This window comes from Coregonus lavaretus (assembly GCF_964263955.1).
Source record: "Coregonus lavaretus genome assembly, chromosome: 25".
Taxonomy (NCBI): domain Eukaryota; kingdom Metazoa; phylum Chordata; class Actinopteri; order Salmoniformes; family Salmonidae; genus Coregonus; species Coregonus lavaretus.
Window position 1 is genome coordinate 19,984,824 of NC_140012.1, and position 23,371 is coordinate 20,008,194.

The window sequence follows — 23,371 nt, forward strand, 5'->3', positions numbered from 1 at the left end:
CCATTATGCCTGGCGAAAACCAAATGTCTTGTAATTCATCAGATAATGTATATTAATTACGCTTTGGATGGTGTAGCAATACACCCAGTCACTACAAAGATACAGGCGTCCTTCCTAACTCAGTTGCCGGAGAGAAAGGAAACCGCTCAGGGATTTCACCATGAGACCAATGGTGATTTTAAAACAGTTACAGAGTTTAATGGCTGTGATAAAACTGAGAATGGATCAACCACATTGTAGTTACTCCACAATACGAACCTAAATGACAGAGTGAAAAGAAGGAAGTCTGTACGAAAATATTCCAAAACATGTGTTCTTTTTGCAATAAGGCACTAAAGTAATACTGCAAAAAATGTGGCAAAGAAATTTACTTTTTTCCTGAATACAAAGCATTATGTTTGGGGAAAATCCAATACATCACTGAGTACGACTCGTCATATTTTCAAGTATGGTGGTGGCTGTGTCATGTTATGGATATGCTCATCATCAGCAAGGACTAGGGAGTTTTTTTGGGGGATAAAAACAACAAACAGTAGAGCACAGGCAAAATCCTTGAGGAAAACCTGGTTCAGTCTGCTTTCCAACAGACACTGGGAGACAAATTCACCTTTCAGCAGGACAATAACCTAAAACCCAAGGTCATATGGAGTTGCTTACCAAGATGACATTGAAGGTTCCTGAGTGGCCTAGTTACAATTTTGACTTAAATCGGCTTGAAAATCTATGGCAAGACTTGAAAAAGACTGTCTAGAATGATGAACAACCAACTTGACAGAGCTTGAAGAGTTTCAAATAGAATAATGGACAAATATGTGTACAATCCAGGTGTATAAATCTCTTAGAGACTTAACCAAAAAGACACAGCTGTAATCGCTGCCAAAGGTGATTCTAACATGTATTGACTCAGGGGGTTGAATACTTATCTAATCAAGATATATTAGTGTTTTATTTGTCATTCATCTTTAAAAAATTACGATTTCTTTTTCGATTATGACATTAGAGTATTTTGTGTAGATCGTTGAAAAAAAAGACAAATCAATTTTAATCCCAATTTGTAACGCAACAAAATGTGGAAAAAATAAATGGGTGTGAATAATTTCTGAAGGCAATGTAAGTTCTGTGGTCAGTTTGTAACACCTTGTGAATTAAATTAAAGTATAGTGGCTAGGGCAGAGTTTTCCAAACTCGGTCTTGGGGACCCCAAGGGGTACACATTTTTGTTTTTGCCCTAGCACTACAGAGCTGAGTCAAATAATCAAAGCTTAATGATGAGTTTGTTATTTGAATCAGCTGTGTAGTGCTAGGGCAAAAACCAAAACGTGCACCCCTTGGTGTCCCCAGGACCGAGTTTGGGAAACACTGGGCTAGTGGGGCTCTACTTGGGGAGTGTGGGTCTGCCGAAAGACCGAAGTGAGATGAGTGATGCCACCGTGTCCCGATCCATAGGATAGAGCCCCTCTCCACTCTCACCAATAACCACCATTGAATCTTAGCTATAATGACAAACAAGGAATAATAATGACTCGACATCCTCTTCTAATCTAACCAGAACTCTTATTCATTTTACAGCAGATTTGCAAGTCACAAAAATGTTATAATTTTACATTGTAGTATAGATGAATCCTTCCTTCCCTCTCTCCCAAGCTAAACTTATCCTCCTCCCAGTTGTCCTCCCCCCTTTACCGCATCCAAGCCAAGCTTGTCCCAACCGCCCACGCTTGCCCACCCAAGCCAAACTTGTCTCAACCTCCCATCCTTGCCCACCCAAGCTAAGCTTGTCCCTACCTCCCATCCTTGCACACCCTTACCCACCCAAGCCAAGCTTGTCCCAACCTCCCATCTTTTCCCACCCTTCTTTCCTCTCAGACACACTTACACCCCATCCAGCCATCAACTTACTCATCCATTCTCATTCATTCCCACACAACACCCTATGCATCCACACACCCATTCCCTCCCACCCTCCCACCCTCCTACACATATTCATATTCACCATCCCTCACTCCTCCCTCACACTCCCATTCATATATACACACACACACACACACACATACACACACAAACACACGTAAACAGACACGCACATCCATAGAACAGTTAATGACATACATGCTATATTTCACCCCTTGAAATGCCTTTTCAGTGTCCATGTAGCCCATTGGCATCAGCTACTTCTATCATTACTTCATAGAGAAGAACAGTTGCTTGGGGAAAATATAGACAATATAGGTCTACTGATTTAATCAACGTGTTGACAGTGGAGTAGTCAAATGCTGCTTTCTGTGTAGCAAAGCCCATGTTTAACACCTGCTTCATTCTTCAATCATACCTGTATTGCAGATAGCTGAGAAAATGCCTCTTAAAAGGAAGCTTGAAGCCTGTGGAAGTCAGCAGACTCTTACAGGATTCTACCTTTTTCCTGTGTTGTAAATAAATCAAATTGCCACATGCTCCGAATACAACAGGTGTAGACATTACAGTGAAACGCTTACTTACAAGCCCTTAACCAACAATGCATTTTTTAAAGAAAATAAAAAAAAGTGTTAAGTAAAAAAAAGAAAAGCAAATAACTACAGAGCAGCAGTAAAATAAAATAACAGTAGGGAGGCTATATACAGGGGGGTACCGGTGCAGAGTCAATGTGCGGGGGCACCGGCTAGTGGAGGTAATTGAGGTAATATGTACAGTGAGGGAAAAAAGTATTTGATTTCCTGCTGATTTTGTACGTTTGCCCACTGACAAAGAAATGATCAGTCTATAATTTTAATGGTAGGTTTATTTGAACAGTGAGAGACAGAATAACAACAACAAAATCCAGAAAAACGCATGTCAAAAATTTTATCAATTGATTTGCATTTTAATAAGGGAAATAAGTATTTGACCCCTCTGCAAAACATGACATAGTACTTGGTGGCAACTTGTTGGCAATCACAGAGGTCAGACGTTTCTTGTAGTTGTCCACCAGGTTTGCACACATCTCAGGAGGGATTTTGTCCCACTCCTCTTTGCAGATCTTCTCCAAGTCATTAAGGTTTCGAGGCTGACGTTTGGCAACTCGAACCTTCAGCTCCCTCCACAGATTTTCTATGGGATTAAGGTCTGGAGACTGGCTAGGCCACTCCAGGACCTTAATGTGCTTCTTCTTGAGCCACTCCTTTGTTGCCTTGGCCGTGTGTGTTGGGTCATTGTCATGCTGGAATACCCATCCACGACCCATTTTCAATGCCCTGGCTGAGGGAAGGAGGTTCTCACTCAAGATTTGACGGTACATGGCCCCGTCCATCGTCCCTTTGATGCGGTGAAGTTGTCCTGTCCCCTTAGCAGAAAAATACCCCCAAAGCATAATGTTTCCACCTCCATGTTTGACGGTGGGGATGGTGTTCTTGGGGTCATAGGCAGCATTCCTCCTTCTCCAAACACGGCGAGTTGAGTTGATTCCAAAGAGCTCGATTTTGGTCTCATCTGACCACAACACCTTCACCCAGTTCTCCTCTGAATCATTCAGATGTTCATTGGCAAACTTCAGACGGGCATGTATATGTGCTTTCTTGAGCAGGGGGACCTTGCGGGCCTTGCAGGCGCTTTCAGTCCTTCACGGCGTAGTGTGTTACCAATTGTTTTCTTTGTGACTATGGTCCCAGCTGCCTTGAGATCATTGACAAGATCCTCCCGTGTAGTTCTGGGCTGAATCCTCACCGTTCTCATGATCATTGCAACTCCACGAGGTGAGATCTTGCATGGAGCCCCAGGCCGAGGGAGATTGACAGTTATTTTGTGTTTCTTCCATTTGCGAATAATCGCACCAACTGTTGTCACCTTCTCACCAAGCTGCTTGGCGATGGTCTTGTAGCCCATTCCAGCCTTGTGTAGGTTTACAATTTTGTCCCTGACATCCTTGGAGAGTTTGGAATCTGATTAATTGATTGCTTCTGTGGACAGGTGTCTTTTATACAGGGAACAAGCTGATATTAGGAGCACTCCCTTTAAGAGTGTGCTCCTAATCTCAGCTCGTTACCTGTATAAAAGACACCTGGGAGCCAGAAATCTTTCTGATTGAGAGGGGGTCAAATACTTATTTCCCTCATTAAAATGCAAACCAATTTATAACATTTTTGACATGCGTTTTTCTGGATTTTGTTGTTGTTATTCTGTCTCTCACTGTTCAAATAAACCTACCATTAAAATTATAGATTGATAATTTCTTTGTCAGTGGGCAAACGTAAAAAATCAGCAGGGGATCAAATACTTTTTTCCCTCACTGTACATGTGGGTAGAGTTAAAGTGACTATGCATAAATAATAAAGTAGCAGCAGCGTAAAAGAGGGGGGTGGGGGGGGCAGTGCAAATAGTCCGGGTAGCAATGATTAGCTGTTCAGGAGTCTTATGGCTTGGGGGTAGAAGCTGTTGAGAATCCTTTTGGACCTAGACTTGGCGTTCCGGTACCGCTTGCCGTGCGGTAAAAGAGAGAACAGTCTATGACTAGGGTGGCTGGAGTCTTTGACAATTTTGAGGGCCTTCCTCTGACACCGCCTGGAATAGAGGTCCTGGATGGCAGGAAGCTTGGCCCCAGTGATGTACTGGGCCGTACGCACTACCCTCTGTAGTGCCTTGCGGTCGGAGGCCGAGCAGTTGCCATACCAGGCGTGATGCAACCAGTCAGGATGCTCTTGATGGTGCAGCTGTAGAACCTTTTGAGGATCTGAGTACCCATGCCAAATATTTTCAGTCTCCTGAGGGGGAATAGGCTTTGTCGTACCCTCTTCACGACTGTCTTGGTGTGTTTGGACCATGATAGTTCGTTGGTGATGTGCACACCAAGGAACTTGAAGCTCTCAACCTGTTCCACTACAGCCCCGTCGATGAGAATGGGGGCGTGCTCAGTCCTCTATTTTTTCCTTTAGTCCACAATCATCTCCTTTGTCTTGATCACGTTGAGGAAGAGGTTGTTATCCTGGCACCACACGGCCAGGTCTCGGACCTCCTCCCTATAGGCTGTCTCATCGTTGTCGGTGATCAGGCCTACCACTGTTGTGTCGTCAGCAAACTCAATGATGGTGTTGGAGTCTTGCCTGGCCTTGCAGTCATGGGTGAACAGGGAGTACAGGAGGGGACTGAGCACGCACCCCTGAGGGGCCCCCGTGTTGAGGATCAGCGTGGCAGATGTGTTGTTACCTACCCTTAGCACCTGGGGGCAGCCCGTCAGGAAGTCCAGGATCCAGTTGCAGAGGGAGGTGTTTAGTCCCAGGATCCTTAGCTTAGTGATGAGCTTTGAGGGCACTATGGTGTTGAACGCTGAGCTGTAGTCAATGAACAGCATTCTCACGTAGGTGTTCCTCTTGTCCAGGTGGGAAAGGGCAGTGTGGAGTGCAATAGAGATTGCATCGTCTGTGGATCTGTTGGGGCGGTATGCAAATTGGAGTGGGCCTAGGGTTTCTGGGATAATGGTGTTAACGTGAGCCATGACCAGCCTTTCAAAGCACTTCATGGCTACAGACGTGAGTGCTACGGGTCGGTAGTCATTTAGGCAGGTTATCTTAGTGTCCTTGGGCACAGGGACTATGGTGGTCTGCTTGAAACATGTTGGTATTACAGACTCAGTCAGGGACATGTTGAAAATGTCAGTGAAGACACTTGCCAGTTGGTCAGCACATGCTCGGAGTACACGTCCTGGTAATCCGTCTGGCCCTGCGGCCTTGTGAATGTTGACCTGCTTAAAAGTCTTACTCACATCGGCTACAGAGAGCTTGATCACATAGTCACCCGGAACAGCTGATGCTCTCATGCATGCTTCAGTGTTGCTTGCCTCGAAGCGAGCATAGAAGTAATTTAGCTCGTCTGGTAGGCTTGTGTCACTGGGCAACTCGCGGCTGTGCTTCCCTTTGCAGTCTGTAATAGTTTTCAAGCCCTGCCACATCCGACGAGCGTCAGAACCGGTGTAGTACGATTCGATCTTAGTCCTGTATTGCCTCTTTGCCTGTTTGATGGTTCGTCGGAGGGCATAGCGGGATTTCTTATAAGCGTCCGGGTTAGAGTCCCGCTCCTTGAAAGCGGCAGCTCTACCCTTTAGCTCAGTGCGGATGTTGCCTGTAATCCATGGCTTCTGGTTGGGGTATGTACGTACGGTCACTGTGGGGACGACGTCATTGATGCACTTATTGATGAAGCCAGTGACTGATGTGGTGTACTCCTCAATGCTATCTGAAGAATCCCGGAACATATTCCAGTCTGTGCTAGCAAAACAGTCCTGTAGCTTAGCATCTGCATCATCTGACCACTTTTTTATTAACCAAGTCACTGGTGCTTCCTGCTTTAGTTTTAAGGTAAAGGTGGTTTAGAGTTTTTTTTCCTCTGGTTGCACATTTAACATGCTGTTAGAAATTAGGTAGAACGGATGTAAGTTTCCCTACATTAAAGTCCCCGGCCACTAGGAGCGCTGCCTCTGGATGAGCGTTTTCCTGTTTACTTATGGCCTTATACAGCTCATTGAGTGCAATCTTAATGCCAGCATCGGTTTGTGGTGGTAGATAGACAGCTACGAAAAATATAGATGAAAAGTCTCTTGGTAAATAGTGTGGTCTACAGCTTATCATGAGATACTCTACCTCAAGCGAGCAAAACCTCGAGACTTCCTTAGTATTAGATTTTGTGCACCAGCTGTTGTTCACAAATATACACAGACCGCCACCCCTTGTCTTACCAGAGTCAGCCGTTCTATCCTGCCGATGTAGCGTATATCCCGTCAGCTGTATGTTGTCCATGTCGTCGTTCAGCCACGACTCGGTGAAACATAAGAATATACAGTTTTTAATGTCCCGTTGGTAGGATAACTGTAATCTTAGGTCGTCCAATTTGTTCTCAAATGATTGAACATTGGCTAATAGGATTGATGGAAGAGGCAGTTTACTCTCTCGCCGTCGGATCCTTACAAGGCACCCCGACCTACGTCCACGATATCTGTCTCTTTCTCATGCGAATGACAGGGATTTGGGCCTTGTCGGGTGTCTGTAGGATATCCTTCGCGTCCGGCTCGTTGATGAAAAAATCTTCATCCAATACGAGGTGAGTAATCGCTGTCCTGATATCCAGAAGCTCTTTTTGGTCATAAGAGACGGTGGCAGAAACATTATGTACAGAATAAATTACAAATAACGCAAAAAAACACACATAATAGTACAATTGGTTAGAGGGCTCTAAAACGGCAGCCATCTTCTCCGGCGCTATGCCCTCCGACGACCTTTCCTCTCCTCTGTACAACAGCTGATGAAACTAACACTGTAAAAGTGTGAAAACATTTGATCAATGTTATTTCCTGATAGTTGCTGAAAATACAGTCTAGCATTAGAATGTACCAGAAAACACCCCAGCCGGGCGAGCCTGGCTTGCTACTTTTTCTATTTGGCTTGTGGAAAACACTGGATTAGTATGAAAAAAAATAATTATTCACTCACTAACTGTAAGTCGCTCTGGATAAGAGCGTCTGCTAAATTACTTAAATGTAAATGTATCCAATGTCACTTAGACTGTATGTACCTCCACTTTAAACTATACCTTTTCTAGGAAGACTGTCTGCACTAGTACTGTCTGCGCTACACCATTAGACCCAGAGAAGAGCATGAGAAAGGTTACTCTGTGTCGTTCCCTAGGGAGTGTACTAAGTAGTGCAGTAGGGAGGGGATTGGGTATGTGGAGGGGTTGTTAGGGCCCTTAAGTATCTGTGGCAGGTGTTGAAGGGGTCCTTGGGGTACTTGTATTTGGGAGGGTTGTTGGGGGTGGTATTTGGGCGAGTCTTGGGGTTAATTTGAGTTGATTTGGGAAGGAGGGAAACGGGGGTAAGAAAGGACAAGAGCAGAGGGGAGTGAAAAGGAGAGATGGAACAGAAGATGACTCTGTAGAGGAGAGGCAAAATAAGGAGAGGACTCAGGAGAGTTGATGAAAGGAGAGGAAAAGAGAAAGGAGGAGTGGAGGCAAAATAAGGAGACAACTCAGCAGAGGAGAGGAAAGGGAAAGAGAGGGATGAGAAGGGGACAGAGGGTTGTGGCCTCTAACATCCAGGCCTTTAGAATGGGCTGTAAGAAACACTGGAGACAAATGACTGTGATTCTCTAACAAGACCTCTGAGACACCAACAGAGGGAGGGAGGGAAGGAGATAAAGGGGAAAATTGAGGGAATTAGTAAGATGGAGAGGGGAGGAAGGGATGGATGGATGGAGGAAGAGGGAGGGAGGAAGTTCAAAAGAGAGCGAGAGAGGGAAAGAGGATGGAGAGGGAGGGATGAGGGGAGAGGGAGGGATGAGGGGAGAGAGGGAAAGAGGATGGAGAGGGAGGGATGAGGGGAGAGAGGGGGAGAGAGGGAAAGAGGATGGAGAGGGAGGGATGAGGGGAGAGAGGGAAAGAGGATGGAGAGGGAGGGATGAGGGGAGAGAGGGAGGGATGAGGGGAGAGAGGGAAATAGGATGGAGAGGGAGGGATGAGGGGAGAGAGGGAGGGATGAGGGGAGAGAGGGAGAGGATTACAGCATATTTAACCAGCATATAACAGTATGCTGCCTTACACAGTCCTCGTCTATCAATACTGCTTCCCTCTCTTCTCTCAGTTCCCCCCTCTCTTTTACCAACTCCCTTCACTTATTCCCACTATTCTCTCATTCACTCTTCTCCCTTACATTCTCTCCTCCTTTTTCTCTCATCCTCTATCCTCCCTTCCCTCTTCCCCTCATGTCCTTTTCTGAGCTGTAGGTGTTCTTGGAGCTACCCAGCATGCAACAGCTTGACTCGTCCCCCACCTGCGTTCCTCCCTTCTTTCCTCTCCTCCTCTCCTCCTCCTGTCGTCCAGTTCTGTCGGGGGTTCTCATCGCCCACTCTTAGAGAGTGCGTGTGTGTTAGCCATTGTATTGTACTCTGTTAATCGCCTGCTGAGCCTATCGACCAGTCAGAGGCCAGACCATAGTTTGATTGACAGCTCCAGACATTCTAGCAGACGGATTCCATCTCAGGGAGATGTCTGCAGCCTTCCGACGTCTCCATTTATCCTTCCTTCACGATTACACTCCTCCAATCAAGTCCTATCATCATCACTCTATCATCATGTCTCCATCCATCTCTTTCACCCTCTCGTTTCCCGTAGGGAAAAGAAAGAGGGAGAAGTTGGTATGGATGAAGGGAGGGAGGGATGAGTGTGCATATGTGAAGTTTGCTAACTCAAAGTCAGTGTTTAAACTCCCAATCAGTCTCTATCAATGACTCCAATTCTAGTCCACATCAGATCCTCTCTCTCTCTCTCTCCATAGTTTTATCTCCTGTTGTTTGTCACTCCTCAACAAGGCTCAACTCTTATCCACACTGCAGCTTTGTAAATAATACCCACGGCAAACTGATAAGGCACACACGCACCCTTGAGAATCAGGAATATGTAGCCAATCGTGTTTGTACGTCGGAACAATACAGAGTGGGGATGTTGACTGATTGTAGAGGCTGATACACACACACACACACTCTGGAGGATGTAACCTATTGTGTGTGTGTGTGTGTGTGTGTGTGTGTGTGTGTGTGTGTGTGCGCGCGCTTCGGAACAATAGGGAGTGGAGATGTATGTTTGTGGTGGCTGATACACACACTCACTTAGGCAGTTAGTCAATGGAGGCCAACAAGCTTCCTCTCCTTCACTCTTTTCTGTCTTGGTTGTCTTATACGATCTGTCTGAGACTGATTTTAAAAAAATATTTCCTGCTTTTTCTCTCACTCTCTACTGCTACCTCTAACTCAACCCTTTTTCTGTCTCTTTCCCTAACTCTCCTCCTCTCCTCTCTCCTTTTCTCCTCTCTGGTACTTCTCTGACACACGTACTCGTGCGCGCACACTCACACACTCCAGTTCCAGTGGACTAATTGTATTAATGGATTAAATCAGGGTTTTCACAAACTCTGTCCTTGCCTTAGCACTACACATCTGATTCAAATAACCAACTCATCATCAAGCTTTGATTATTTTAATCAGCTGTGTAGTGCTAGGGCAAAAACCAAAATGTGCACCCCTTGGGGTTCCCAGGACCTAGTTTGGGAAAGCCTGGATTAAATAGTTTAATGCCATTGGTTGGCCAGTGGGTCCGGATAAGACAGGTAGGCCCAGAGAGGCTTTCACCACTCAGTGTCCAGCTACTAATTAAACACTCTAATTTAGTGTGTACCTAATCTCGTCCACCAGCAAGCTCTCTCTCGTTCGAACCGTCTGGTTTCACAGCACCTCAGAACGGGACTTGACTGGATGTCTGTGGCAGGAGCGGCTGAAAACACCGCTGGTTTTAATTGGCTGATCTCTCAGTCCATTACCATCGAGCATAACCCTTACAAACTCGCCCCTACATTGTGGATTTCAAAGCGCGAGCAGTGCAAGTGATTTAAACAAAAATCTAAAAGTACACGTCTTAGAATTTTTTTTCACATATAAACGTTATATGCATGAACTCGGAATCAATTGGGTTTCCCAATAAATAATATGGTCAATGTGATTCAACATTTATTTTGATTGCCGGTTTTCGCCATTTTGAAGAGTCCCAGCTCGCTCCCTCTCCCGCCTCGATTCTAACCACACCCCTTTCAAGTCCCACTTTGTTGCATAGTTACCAGGCTCTATGCGGCAGCAATTCGAGCCTGGGGATGAGGTTAGTGTGTACCCAGTTCCAAATCGTCCCGCGCACAAGTCCTCCCTCGCAGCCACTTCAGTCCTACACATACTCATTTTCAGTTTAATGTGAAAGCAGTAGTTTGACCCAAACTGATCTTTTGGTAATTGTTGAGTTGTGGGTGATAATGATAATGCCATGTAGGTGGAATGAACAGGGACGTTTTAAATGGCCTTATATCCCATTGGTATTTAGCATTTAGAGAGAATAATTATTCCTAGTCAAGTGCCGTTATTTATTATGGATAATCTCTGACATTAAATATGAGTGTCAGTCTTAATGATATATTTTTATTTTAGCTTAACTTCAACACAACTCGTTTTAAAGTGATGCAAGGCTGTCAATGGTTGGTTATACAGTAAAGCTTTTATAGCCTAACTGGTACGGACACGGAAGGGCTTCAGATGTCTCCACACCTGGTGATTTATTTATTTAGTAGAGATTTAGTAGATTTAGTTGAGGGTCTGTAGACTGTCGCTGATAGAACTCCTATTCACTCTGACAATATCCAGACCCCATGTCCACAACTATACCTCACTCTGTTTCTCTTGGTCTCTGTCTTTCTCTCTCTCTCCCTCTTCCTCTCACCCTCTCTCTCTCGTTAAATATTATATGAATAAATGTATCTTGTGGTGATGTGAACGGCTGACTGCGTATGTTTGCATGTGTCCCCCGCTCTGTTCACCACACACGTCAGAGCAGTGTGTGTGTGTGGCCTGTGGGGATGTCCAGATGCCAGGTTGTTTCAGTGACTGAACAGGTCCCCGACTCTGTGTGTGTGAGAGAGAGTAAATCTCTTCATGCATGGCTGCACAAAGCCCAGGATTTCAGAGCTGTTATTCTCATCACTCTTCCTCAGGTGTGTCAGAACTCAGGAGCTCATAAAGTGTGTGTGTGTGTGTCAGCAGGCAGTGGGCTCCTGTGTGTGTGTCTGTTTATTAGTGTCAGTGCAGGTAGGCTACGCTATGTTAGTTGTATTACTCTGAGTCATAAGCCTGGGCCATCTGTTCTCTAGGGCGCACACAGGTGGAACAGCTCATAATATCGCTGCACTGTTTAAACTTTATAGAAGAAGTGGAGTTTGGCACAAATACAACGCAGCAGTGTACGTGCCTGCGTGCGTGCGTGTGGTAGCAGGGTCGCTCAGAGTGTGAGGGGACGAAGCCTGTGGGAGTTTAGCTGTGCTGTTGTGTGCAGCCAACTGTGCCGTCTGTGCTAACGAACTACAGACTCACTCACCTAGAACACTAACACACACAACACATACACACACACTACAAATCCAACTATACACACACTCTCGCATAGAGCCTTTGCCATGTATTGTCCCCGGGTGTATGAGATGTTATGTAGTTGTGTTGGATACAGATAGAAACATTACCTCCATAGGGAGGTTACATACAAGTCTGTATTCTATCTGACAAGTGACAGATAAGAAAGAAAGAGAGAAGTAGAGGAAGAGACCGAGAGCGAGGAAGAGAGAAAGAAAGAGAAGGGAGGGGAAAAAAGAGACTGAAAGAGAGAGAGGAAGAGTGGAGTCCAGTAGAAGGGTTCAGCAGGCCGGGGAAATCCTTCTTTGGTCTCCACGGCAACGGTCATGCTGTTATGCCCACATTCCATCACACTCCTCGCCAGTGTTCCCCCGAATAAATAAAATAAAACATATTTTGGTGTTATGCCAAACGAACGTTATTTCTCGCTCTCTGTAAATATTGTTTCCTGCCTCATCTCAGTATTAAATTACTTCCTACTCCTGAGTCACTTCACTCAGATCTGAGAGGATAAGCACTGAAAAGGAAATTCCACTTAGAGGGAGAGTTAATTACAACATTTCTAATATCCATCCAATCCTGTCAGATCTATGAAGTGCCAAGGGGTTAGGGGCTAGGGACTAGCAGTTGAAATGGAACCAGCCCATTAGTGACATGATAGCAACAAGAAGCTCGATCCATGTAGATGAACTAGAGACCGACCACAATTCCTGAGGTGAAAAGTCAGCAGTGGGTCACCCTCTCTCTCTCCTCTCCTCTTCTCATGAGTCCTCCTGTTCTCCCTCCCGCCATCCATCCTTCTCTCTCCCACTCTTTGGGAGATTGTCTGACAGGCTAAAGGAAGTGACACGCGTTTGACAGGAAGCAGACTGAGGAACGTTGATGTTCTGCTGCCTCTCAGTGACCACACACACACAGTATACACACACATTCTTTCTTACTGTAACTGGGGTGATAGGGGGCATCGACCCTGGTCTTATGAAGTTATTTCGGGAAGAGGGGGAGGCACAGGGAGGTGGAAAGGGGATCGATATGAATGTGGAGCTTCCTGATGAGAAGTCTGGAAAATACCCCCCCCCACCTCCACACACATACACACACCCTAGTCACACAGTTTGTCATGCACAGTGCACAGCTGCCCTCGTCGATAAAAAGAGTGATTGTTGATGGAAAAAGCTACCTCCTTGTTATCATCAGCCCCCCCCCCCCCCCCCCCCCTCTCTCTCCTGACAGGGCTACATTCTCAGAAGGGTAGGGTTAGGGTACAGTATTGTTCCTGTGGGTACAAAAATATAAAAATACACAATGTACCATTTAGGGTACATGTGCTGATAATCTAGTATAATGGTGCATTTTTGTACCCAATATTTTGAATATACAGGTACAATCATCACATTTTGAATGCACATTGATCTTATGCTACACAAAGATAAATTACATAAATTTTTTTAAACTAATCCAATCTGTTTTGGATTTATTGCACCTGTTACTGAGATGGTTGTTCCCGTTTAGGTACTCTCATTTATCAGTTTTCCCGACTTTGACTGTCATTCTAAATGGAGGTTGTGCGTGATTAAAAGTTGAAATTTTGGGATATCCTAACTCTTGCTGGATTCCAGTTGGAATTACTTATCAATTTTCAAGCCAGCAAAATGTGACTTGCCCGGTGTGGCCTGCAGACCAGGAGTTTCAGACCATTGTGTCACACCTCTGTGTGATAACATCCTGTAGGTCTGATATATGATTGGATATTCACTTTTACAGTAAAAAATAGTAAAACTATTGGTCAACAGCTCAGAATTTAAATCCAAACAAGTCAGATACTTATAAAAAGGGTCTTTGTTCTTTCTCTCTTTGTTCCTGACCTGCTGTGGTGAGATATGCTGTATACTGTCTTTCTCCCTCTCCCAAGAGCTATGGGTTTCTTTGCCTCTCTCTCCCTCTCTGATCATGCTTAGATAATTCATGTTTTGTTAATGTGAGTATTGCCTTGTAACTTAAGCTTGTGCCTTGTATAATGTCATTTATTTTGCAATGTTAAGTAAATATATTTGCCTTTGATATAGACAATTATCAGACCTTTCTTAATAGTTTATTCCTGTAACTCATCGATAGTCCTGATTTGCATATTGATTCATCATCTTTAAGGAGTCAGATATTCCGTTTTTATAGCATTTGTTCATAGTCTTATTACTTATTGTGAGGTGTATATATAATATACATGTATAAAATATTACCCCACTACAGGATTAAAATTGATTTAATTGTCAATTTTTTCAACGATCTACAAAAAATTGTCTGTCAAAGTGGAAGAAAAAACTAATTTTTTTATTAATAAAAAATAAAACCCTAATATATCTTTATTACATAAGAATTCACACCCCTAAGTCAATACATGTTAGAAACCCCTTTGGCAGCGATTACAGCTGTGAGGCGTTTTGGGTAAGTCTCTAAGAGCTTTGCACACCTGGATTGTGCAATATTTTCCCATTATTCTTAAAAAAATTATTTAGGCTCTGTCAAGTTGGTTGTTGATCATTGCTAGACAGACATTTTCAGGTCTTGCCATAGATTTTCAAGCAGATTTAAGACGAAACTGTAACTAGGCCACTCAGGAACCTTCAATGTTGCCTTGGAAAGCAACTCCAGTGTAGATTTAGCCTTGTGATTTAGGTTATTGTCCTGCTGAAAGGTGAATTCTTAGCTCCATTCCGTTTATTTTAATCCTGAAGAACTCCCCAGTCCTGGCCAATGACAAGTATACCCATAACATGATGCTGCCAGCACCATGCTTGAAAATATGAAAAGTGGTACTCAGTGATGTGTTGTATTGGATTTGCCCCAAACATAACACTTTGTATTCAGGACAAAAAGTTAATTTCTTCGCCACATTTTTTGCAGTCTTACTTTAGGACCTTGTTGCAAACAGGATGCATGCTTCTTTTCACTCTGTCATTTAGGTTTGTATTGTGGAGTAAATACAATGTTGTTGATCCATTCTCACAGCCATTAACCTGTAACTGTTTTAAAAGCACCATTGGCTGCCTGAAATTTCAGCCTGTTTTGGTGGGATGGAGTTTCTCTGCCGATAACAGCTAGTTTTCAGTTTTCTCCTTCCCACTCAGACCACTCCCAGACAGTCCTAGCAAATTCTTGCTTGAGAAATTGCTCTTGTCTAAGAAGCTATTTTTGTTTATTTTAATTTACCATTTTAATTGAAAATGATCACAGTAAGGTACTTAATTGTTACCCAGAAATGCATTGTAGGGCTGACCCCATTGAGTCGACTGGTCGATTGTTTGGTCGATAGGCTGTTGGTCGAGAGCAGTCGCAATCGTATTTTAATTTGTATGGTGGACTAATACATTGCGGAGGCCACGGCGATGGCACAGTCCATCACTCTAAGACATCTGATACTGAAAATGTATATGGTTATAATATGTAAAAAATAATGGTGCAACACTAATACATCTAATATTATTTTATAACAAATGCGCTTTATCCCGCGTTGGATATGATCGCTGACCGTGGTTCTGAAACATAATCTTCAGTGCGCCGTAGAATTGGCGCCTTTCCATATGTTGCTATGTGCATAATAGCAAAATTAACCAGCATATTGGGATTGAGAATAATATAGCGGAAGCAGCAGATACGAGGAAACAACCCTTGCCTTAAGCCCTATTCGGATGGGATTAGTTTTACTGGGCGTGGTCGGATAATATAATTATGCGCACAAGCATACAACATCACATCTGTAATTTTAGTCGCGTCCGAATCTGCCATGTCAGTAATTCGTACATGGCAGGAGAATAACAATTCCAGCTAGAATAACATACTGTTTTTTGGCGTACTCCAATGTCCTCTGATAATATTACTCCTGTGCGAATCGTCATCCCTGTGTTTTGAGAGAAATGTCTGAGTTTGACAGGTGTTGCTCACGGTTTGAGCAAGAAAACAATAACTGATTCGACAAATTGAACGAAGTGCTGCGCATAGCCTATATATGAAGGGCCTACATGTATCAACTTTCACAGTGAATGTCTTTGTTCATATGTTTTGTGCGTATGATTTGAATATTGCCAAATGCATCAATAAAACATATTGTGCCGATTTAATGTAACCCTTGCTGTTAATAGATCGCAAAGCAGAATACAACTGACCTAAACGTTTGGAAATTATAAATTAACCTTCGCATCCATAGCCTTAAAACGCATCTAAAGTGCAAGTGCACTGTTTAGCTCACATCTGACGGCTGGGGGGCATTTAGGAGGTCTACTGCGGATCGCTAGAATATCCTAATGATTATGATCACACTTCCTCAATTCAAATATTATGGTGACACTATACCAAAGATGGTTTGGTATGGTTTAGAAACTTGGGAACCAAGCTGGAGTTATCAGTGTAGCCCTCTTATCGCCTGGACTTGTTGAAATATCTTCACGCCTAGAACAAAACCTCCAGGCTTCCATCATAACTATCAATTTATTGGAAAAAAAATAAAGAATTAAAGGGGGCAGTTTGGAAAAAATCATCCAACGGAATAACAGACATTCTGGGGTAATAATTACATAACCAACGTTCTCTAGTAATACTAGTCCCCTGCGAATAGGGCTTTGCCTAATTGTCTAAGAAAATTGAGGAGAGAACAAACCTCAATTTAATTAGGTCTATAATCAATAGCCTAACTGTTAAATGCGCCTGGCTTTATAAATCATCCATATACAGTGCATTCGGAAAATATTCAGACCCCTTGACTTTTTCAACATTTTGTTACATTACAGCCTTATTCTAAAATGGAGTAAATTGTTTTTTTCCCTTATCAATCTACACACAATACCCCATAATGACAAAGCAAAAACAGGTTGTTAGATTTTTTTGCAAATGTATACAAAATAAAAAACGGATATTACATTTACATAAGTATTCAGACCCTTTACTCAGTACTTTGTTGAAACACATTGGCAGCGATTACAGCCTCGGGTCTTCTTGGGTATGATGCTACAAGCTTGGCGCACCTGTATTTGGGGAGTTTCTCCCATTCTTCTCTGCAGATCCTCTCAAGCTCTGTCAGGTTGAATGGGGAGCGTCGCTGCACAGCTATTTTCAGGTCTCTCCAGAGATGTTCGATCAGGTTCAAGTCCGGGCTCTGGCTGGGCCATTCAAGGACATTCAGAGACTTGTCCCGAAGCCACTCCTGCGTTGTCTTGGCTGTGTGCTTAGGGTCGTTGTCCTATTGGAAGGTGAACCTTTGCCCCAGTCTGAGGTCCTGAGCACTCTGAAGCAGGTTTTCATCAAGGATCTCTCTGTACTTTGCTTCGTTCAGCTTTCGCTCGATCCTGACTAGTCTCGCAGTCCCTGCCGCTGAAAAACATCCCCACAGCATGATGCTGCCACCACCATGCTTCACCGTAGGGATGGTGCCAGGTTTCCTCCAGACGTGGCGCTTGGCATTCAGGCCAAAGAGTTAAATCGGTTTCATCAGACCAGAGAATCTTGTTTCTCATGGTCAGAGTCATTTAGGTGCCTTTTGGCAAACTCCAAGCGGGCAGTCATGTGCCTTTTACTGAGGAGTGGCTTCCGTCTGGCCACTCTACCATAAAGGCCTGATTGGTGAAGTGCTGCAGAGATGGTTGTCCTTCTGGAATATTCTCCCATCTCCACAGAGGAGCTCTGTCAGAGTAACCATCCGGGTTCTTGATCACCACACTGACCAAGGCCCTCCTCCCATGATTGCTCAGTTTGGCCGGGCGGCCATCTCTAGGAAAAGTCTTGGTGGTTCCAAACTTCTTCCATTTAAGAATGATGGAGGCCACTGTGTTCTTGGGGACCTTCAATGCTGCAGAAATGTTTTGGTACCCTTCCCCAGATCTGTGCCTCGATACAATCCTGTCTGAGCTTTACGGACAATTCCTTAAACCTCATGGCTTGGTTTTTGCTCTGACATGCACTGTCAACTGTGGGACCTTATATAGAAAAGTGTGTGCCTTTCCAAATCGTGTTCAGAAAAATAATATTGTAATCTAACAGCACCTGTTTGTCAGACATAATATGCACACAGCTCTCGCTCCTATACGCTCCTTTTTCTTCATCTCCTTCTTATTGTTATTATTACAATTATTGTTATTATGATCATCATTATAATAATAAGTAATGTCGTTGTCATTAGTAGGCTTTGTATAGTAGCCTTGTATAACCACCATCAAGTTGTAGGCCTAAGAGCACATGCTGTTTAGTCTTAATACTGTAACTTACTTAGGCCTATATTTCAATATATAATCATTCATTCATTCGTTCATGCCATCCCACAGCATACGAGACATTCATGCTTTGAAATGCAATCAAGCATTTTAGTTTTAAAATTAAATAACAAAGGGAGCTTTGAATAATTAGCCTAAACAATAAATAAACCGCTATTCACAAATGCATGCAACAGTTTTTAGTCTGCCGTAATAAAGGCTTTACATATATTTTTTCTCTCTCATTAGAACAGACTCTCTGGTACACTTATTTAGTGTTGTTTACACTGTTCCAAATGGCCAGAATATTTTGTAAATATTGTAGTCTAATAGCAACTGTTTGGAACACATAATACTCACACAATGCTTGCTCCTATACCCTCCTTTTTCATGATCTCCAGTAGTTTCCACAACTAAGTCAAATGTCTTCCACAGATCTGACTTCCCCTTTCCCTCCTGAGCAACCAGTAAACATTCGCCCATTTCAAGTTTCTTTTTCACGTCCTACGCATCCATTTTGCTGTTGACATTACATGCATGCTTACATGTTTCACATAAGAGAGCAAGGTTTGAGGGAATAGGGAATGTTTTTCCTAAACAAATTAGGGATTTCGGAAACAACTTTTGTCAGAAACAAGTAAGAAACTTAATAGCTGAAATGATGTTGCAGCTTAAGCACGGACAGCGTAATAAACACTTGCTGTGCTGTAGGAAGGAGAGGAAGACAACGTGCGCCAGTCACACAGGCACTCGCTGTCATTTATTTTAACACAGTGTTACCATCTGTGTGTGTGTCTTCATTATTTAATCAAACAGTGTGCTTAAAGCATCAGACAAGCTCTGTGCATATGTAGTTGGTTTTATTCAAACACATAGGGTGTGTCTGTCTATATATGGAAACATAAGTTTAAACATTTCGACCAATCGATTGGATGACTCTCGGTCGGGATGACTCTCGGTCGACCAATATTTTTTTTTAGTCGGGACAGCCCTACTGCATTGGACATTTGAATAACTTCACCATGCTCAAACGGATATTCAGCATCTGCTTTTTAATTTTTACCCATCTACCTATCGGTGCCCTTTTTTTGCGAGGCATTGGAAAACATCCCTGGTCTTTGTGGTTGAATATGTGCTTCAAATTCACTACTTGATTGAGGGACCTTACAGATAATTGTATGTGTGGGGTACAGCGATGGGGTAGTATTTAAAAATCATGTTAACCCCTATTATTGCACACAGAATAAATCCATGCAACTCATTATGCTTGCCATAACAAAGGGGTTGAATACTTATTGACTCGAGACATTTTAGGTTTTCATTTATAATTAATTTATAAACAATTCTAAAAACAAAATTCCACTTTGACATTATGGGTTATTGTGTGTAGCCCAGTGACACAAAATCTCAATTTATTAAATTTTAAATTCAGCTGTAACATAACAAAATGTGGAAAAAGTTAAGGGGTGTGAATACTTTCTGAAGGCACTGTATGAAATGTATTGTCATAAAGAGTTTAATTTCAGTTATAAAATATTCACTTAGGCACTAACTTGGTGAAGGCTAAAGGGGTAAAATCCATTGAATGCAACAACCATGTCTTTGTCACTAGCAAACAGTCATGGGTGGTACTGGTAACTAAACAATTCACTTGAAAGGCACCCTGGGAAATATGCAAATATGGCTTTACACCCTACAGTGTAAGAACAACACCCCCCAAAAATGGAGGTACATTTTTGCCTCTTAAAAGGAACAAATGACTTTGTCACTGTGGAAGTAGCCTAAAAAAAGTGTATATTTTCTAAAGGTGCGCTTTTGTACCTGTGGACTACATGTAAGAAAGGGACTGGCTCGTCCCCTAAGGTACACTATTGGCTCTTTTAAAGTACGAACTGCAAGGGTACAATTATGTACCTATAACTAAAGGTACAATGGTTGCACCTTACAGGGTACCACAACAGTGACGAGCGTTTGTACCCTTTTAAGTACAATAAATAAATACAATCTGAGAGTGTACCGTATATACCAGCATTTGCTATTCCTTTAACTGTCTCTCTCTCCCTCCCTCTCTTCAGGTCCTGATGTTAGCTGATGGGGAGACAGAGGGCTATCTGTACCAGCGTCTACCTATCCTCTCCTCCCTGACCTGCCAGGGTGGCAGTGGCACAGCCTACGTGTGTGAGGACTTCACCTGTGCCCTGCCCGTCACAGACCCACAGGAGCTGCGCAGACTACTGCTAGAGTGAAGGAGAGCGGGAGGGATGGAGAGAGAAATAGAGGGAGAGGGGACCAGATGAACCCTGACCTGCTCCAGCTAACCCTGCCCCACTCACCTCTACCATAGTTTAACCTCCTGCACAGCAGGTATAACACATCCCTCTGTAACCCTACAGTAACCATACTCTCCCTGGCCCTTGTCATAAGGGCCAAGTATAAATGCTCTGTACATAGTGGGTATATCAATATGTGGAGGCGCGTATCTCTAGGAGTCACAAGCCAGCAGTTCTAATAACAGCAGTTGTCTGCATAACTTAGTCACAGACTAGTAAAGCAATACAAAGTAAAGGCCATATCAGTTCTTCAGCAGTACACTGTTAAACTGTATGTAGATGTCAGTGGAAGCTGCTGAGGGGAGGACGGCTGGATTGGCGTCAATGGAATGGTGTCAGCCAATGGAAACAACGTTTGATACCATTTAATTGACTCCATTCCAGCCATTATTATGAGCCGTCCTCCACTCAGCAGCCTCCACTGGTAGATGTTGATAGATAGTGTCCCAGGGATGCATTGATGAATTGGGACTGAAAATGTAGTAGAGATTTTTCTTTATGGATGAACTCATAATGAGAACCTGTTCTCAACTGGCTTACCTGGTTAAATAAAGGTGAATATATATATATATATATATATATATATATATATATATATATATATAAAAATACAGCATGTTCTTCTCCTTTCCTGATATTATCACACACACTCTTGCATGGAGCAGACAGGAGAAGTGTGTGTGCAAGCTTGAATGCACTATGAACTGCCCTTTCTCTCCATAACTCACCCCCGTAGCCTGTCAATGCCCTCTAACATACTATATCGCCCATACTATAATAGAAAGATCCATAGATGTATAGACTATGCATACAATGTATGGAACACTACAGCTCTAACTCTGCAAATAAACAGTACTTGAATACTCGTATTATTCTGTTCAGTGTTTACTAAATGTGTGGGATGATGGATCATCAAGTGTAACTAGGGGGCCGGGATTCTGAAAGATAAACAAAATATACACTGAAGTCTAAAGGCACATTCTCTCCATATCACACTCTCCCGACTCCCCACCTTGTCTGACTTTGGCTCTCTCTGTAAGATACTAAAGTATGTATGAGGTACCATACATTTCCATGTCCCCCTCTCCCCCTATGTTTGATAGTGGACCACTTAGCATGATGTGTATACTGGAATGTCACTGTGTGAAGCGTCCCTAAGAAGCCCATACAGCCAATCTCTCCTCAGCCAATGTAAACAGGAATGCAGCCAATGAGAATAATCCCCTGTCCATAATACTTATCTCCATCTCGCACCTCAGACTCCTGTACTATAAATACACACACTGATACTGATGGTGGTGTTTTCATCTCTCACTGTCTCACTGCTCTCTAAGGATTCATACGGGGGAATGTAAACAGTGTGTGTGCGTGAATGTGTGTTCTCATGTGACAGATGGGTCTGGGGATGTTGGAGGCTGAAGCGAGGGAGCTCGTCTCTGGAGGTCCTGCTCTGGGCTCTGGAAGCGACAGAAACGAAAGAACGGAAACAAGACAGAAGGATGGAAACGACAAGATGAGGAGAGGAAGGAAAACACAAGGAGCGAGAACCGTTGTGACACACCACCTCCATCTCCCTGTCCCCTAGAGAGAGAGAAGGAGAAAGAAAGAATGAAAGAGGATGAGAGACAGCACAGTCCCACCAAGACATCTACGCTCGTTTACTTCTCATCCCTTCTTTCTCTCTGCCAAACCCCTCTCCAACAGAGATGGCGTGGGCCACGAGAACGACAGAATGAAAGAACACATGCTGGCAGACGAGTGCATCTGAGGAGGAAGGAGGGGAGGGAGATGGACGGAGCAGAAGGAGAGAGAGTTAATGGAGATGATGGAGAGGTAGACCAGGATGAATAGAGAGCGAGGGATGGAGTGCAAGAGAAGGATGAGGGGGCCCTGTGTTCTGGTCTAGTTATGTCTCGCCTGACTTCACTTGTTACTTGTCAGATTGGCTTCCGTCACCCTTTTGTCATCTTTTCCTCAAACGCCTCTTCTCCTCCCTCCCTCTGCCTCTCTCTCTCCATCCTTCTCTGGTTTGTGAGGCAGGTTAGCCTTCACTCCTCTCTCCCTCTTCCTCTGTACTGTATCTCTGTCTCCCTCCAATTCTCCTGTCATATTCAACTCGCTCTCTCTCATTTTGGAAGTGATGGCATATGGCAAATGCTTCTTTGGCTCCTCTCCCATCCACCTCTCGCTTCCCTTTCCTTCTGTTCCTCATAGAAAGAAACTTGCAGACAAAGATATGCTGCTGTTGTTCCTTTCCTTTCCTCCTCAACTCCCTCCACATCCCTGTTATTGTGAGTTAATTGTTTTGATGAGCTGCACCAGCTACATTTTAATTAGAGCCTAGATTAGTGTTTGACCCTGGCTCACCCGTTGCCTTGGTAATTATGAAACTGTAATCTACATGGCACGGATGAGTGGAGACAATTTACCCGCCCAAGACCAAGGGAGTGGCAGAGGGTGTGTTTGTGACCCGCCCTCTCAGTCTGCCAGGCTGATAATGAGGCCACAGGGGGCTGAGCGACATGCCAACCTGGAGAGAGAGATAGAGGGAGGTGGAATGGATGGATGCAAAGTGCTGTACAGAAGACAATATGACAATGAGGAGAGGTAGAAAACAGGAATGAGAAAGGGAGGGAACAAAGCTCTATATCGAAGAATAGAAGATGATTGAAAAGGGGAACAAAGAACAGAGAGCAGAAAGGTAGAGAGATCTCTAGTCTGTCAAAAGGAGAGAGTGCGAGAGGGAAAGGGAGGAGAGAATACTGTAGAGCTGTATGCTGTAGAAAAACAAAACAGACCTACCACGAAGAGAGGGGAGGAGGAGAGAAGTAGTTTTATCATATCCCAATCTCATGAT

The 23,371-nt window shown here is 43.7% G+C and overlaps 1 protein-coding gene across 1 annotated transcript in view; it reads left to right on the forward strand.

Annotated features, from left to right (window-relative positions):
• spata20 (spermatogenesis associated 20) overlaps positions 1-21,093 on the forward strand; it is a 66,100-nt gene extending 45,007 nt beyond the window's left edge. The window contains exon 15 of the mRNA XM_084141331.1: positions 20,260-21,093. Within this exon, the coding sequence (XP_083997457.1) occupies positions 20,260-20,430 (171 nt within the window). The 3' untranslated portion in view covers positions 20,431-21,093. The remainder of the gene's footprint in view (positions 1-20,259) is intronic.
• Positions 21,094-23,371: the final 2,278 nt, after the last annotated feature.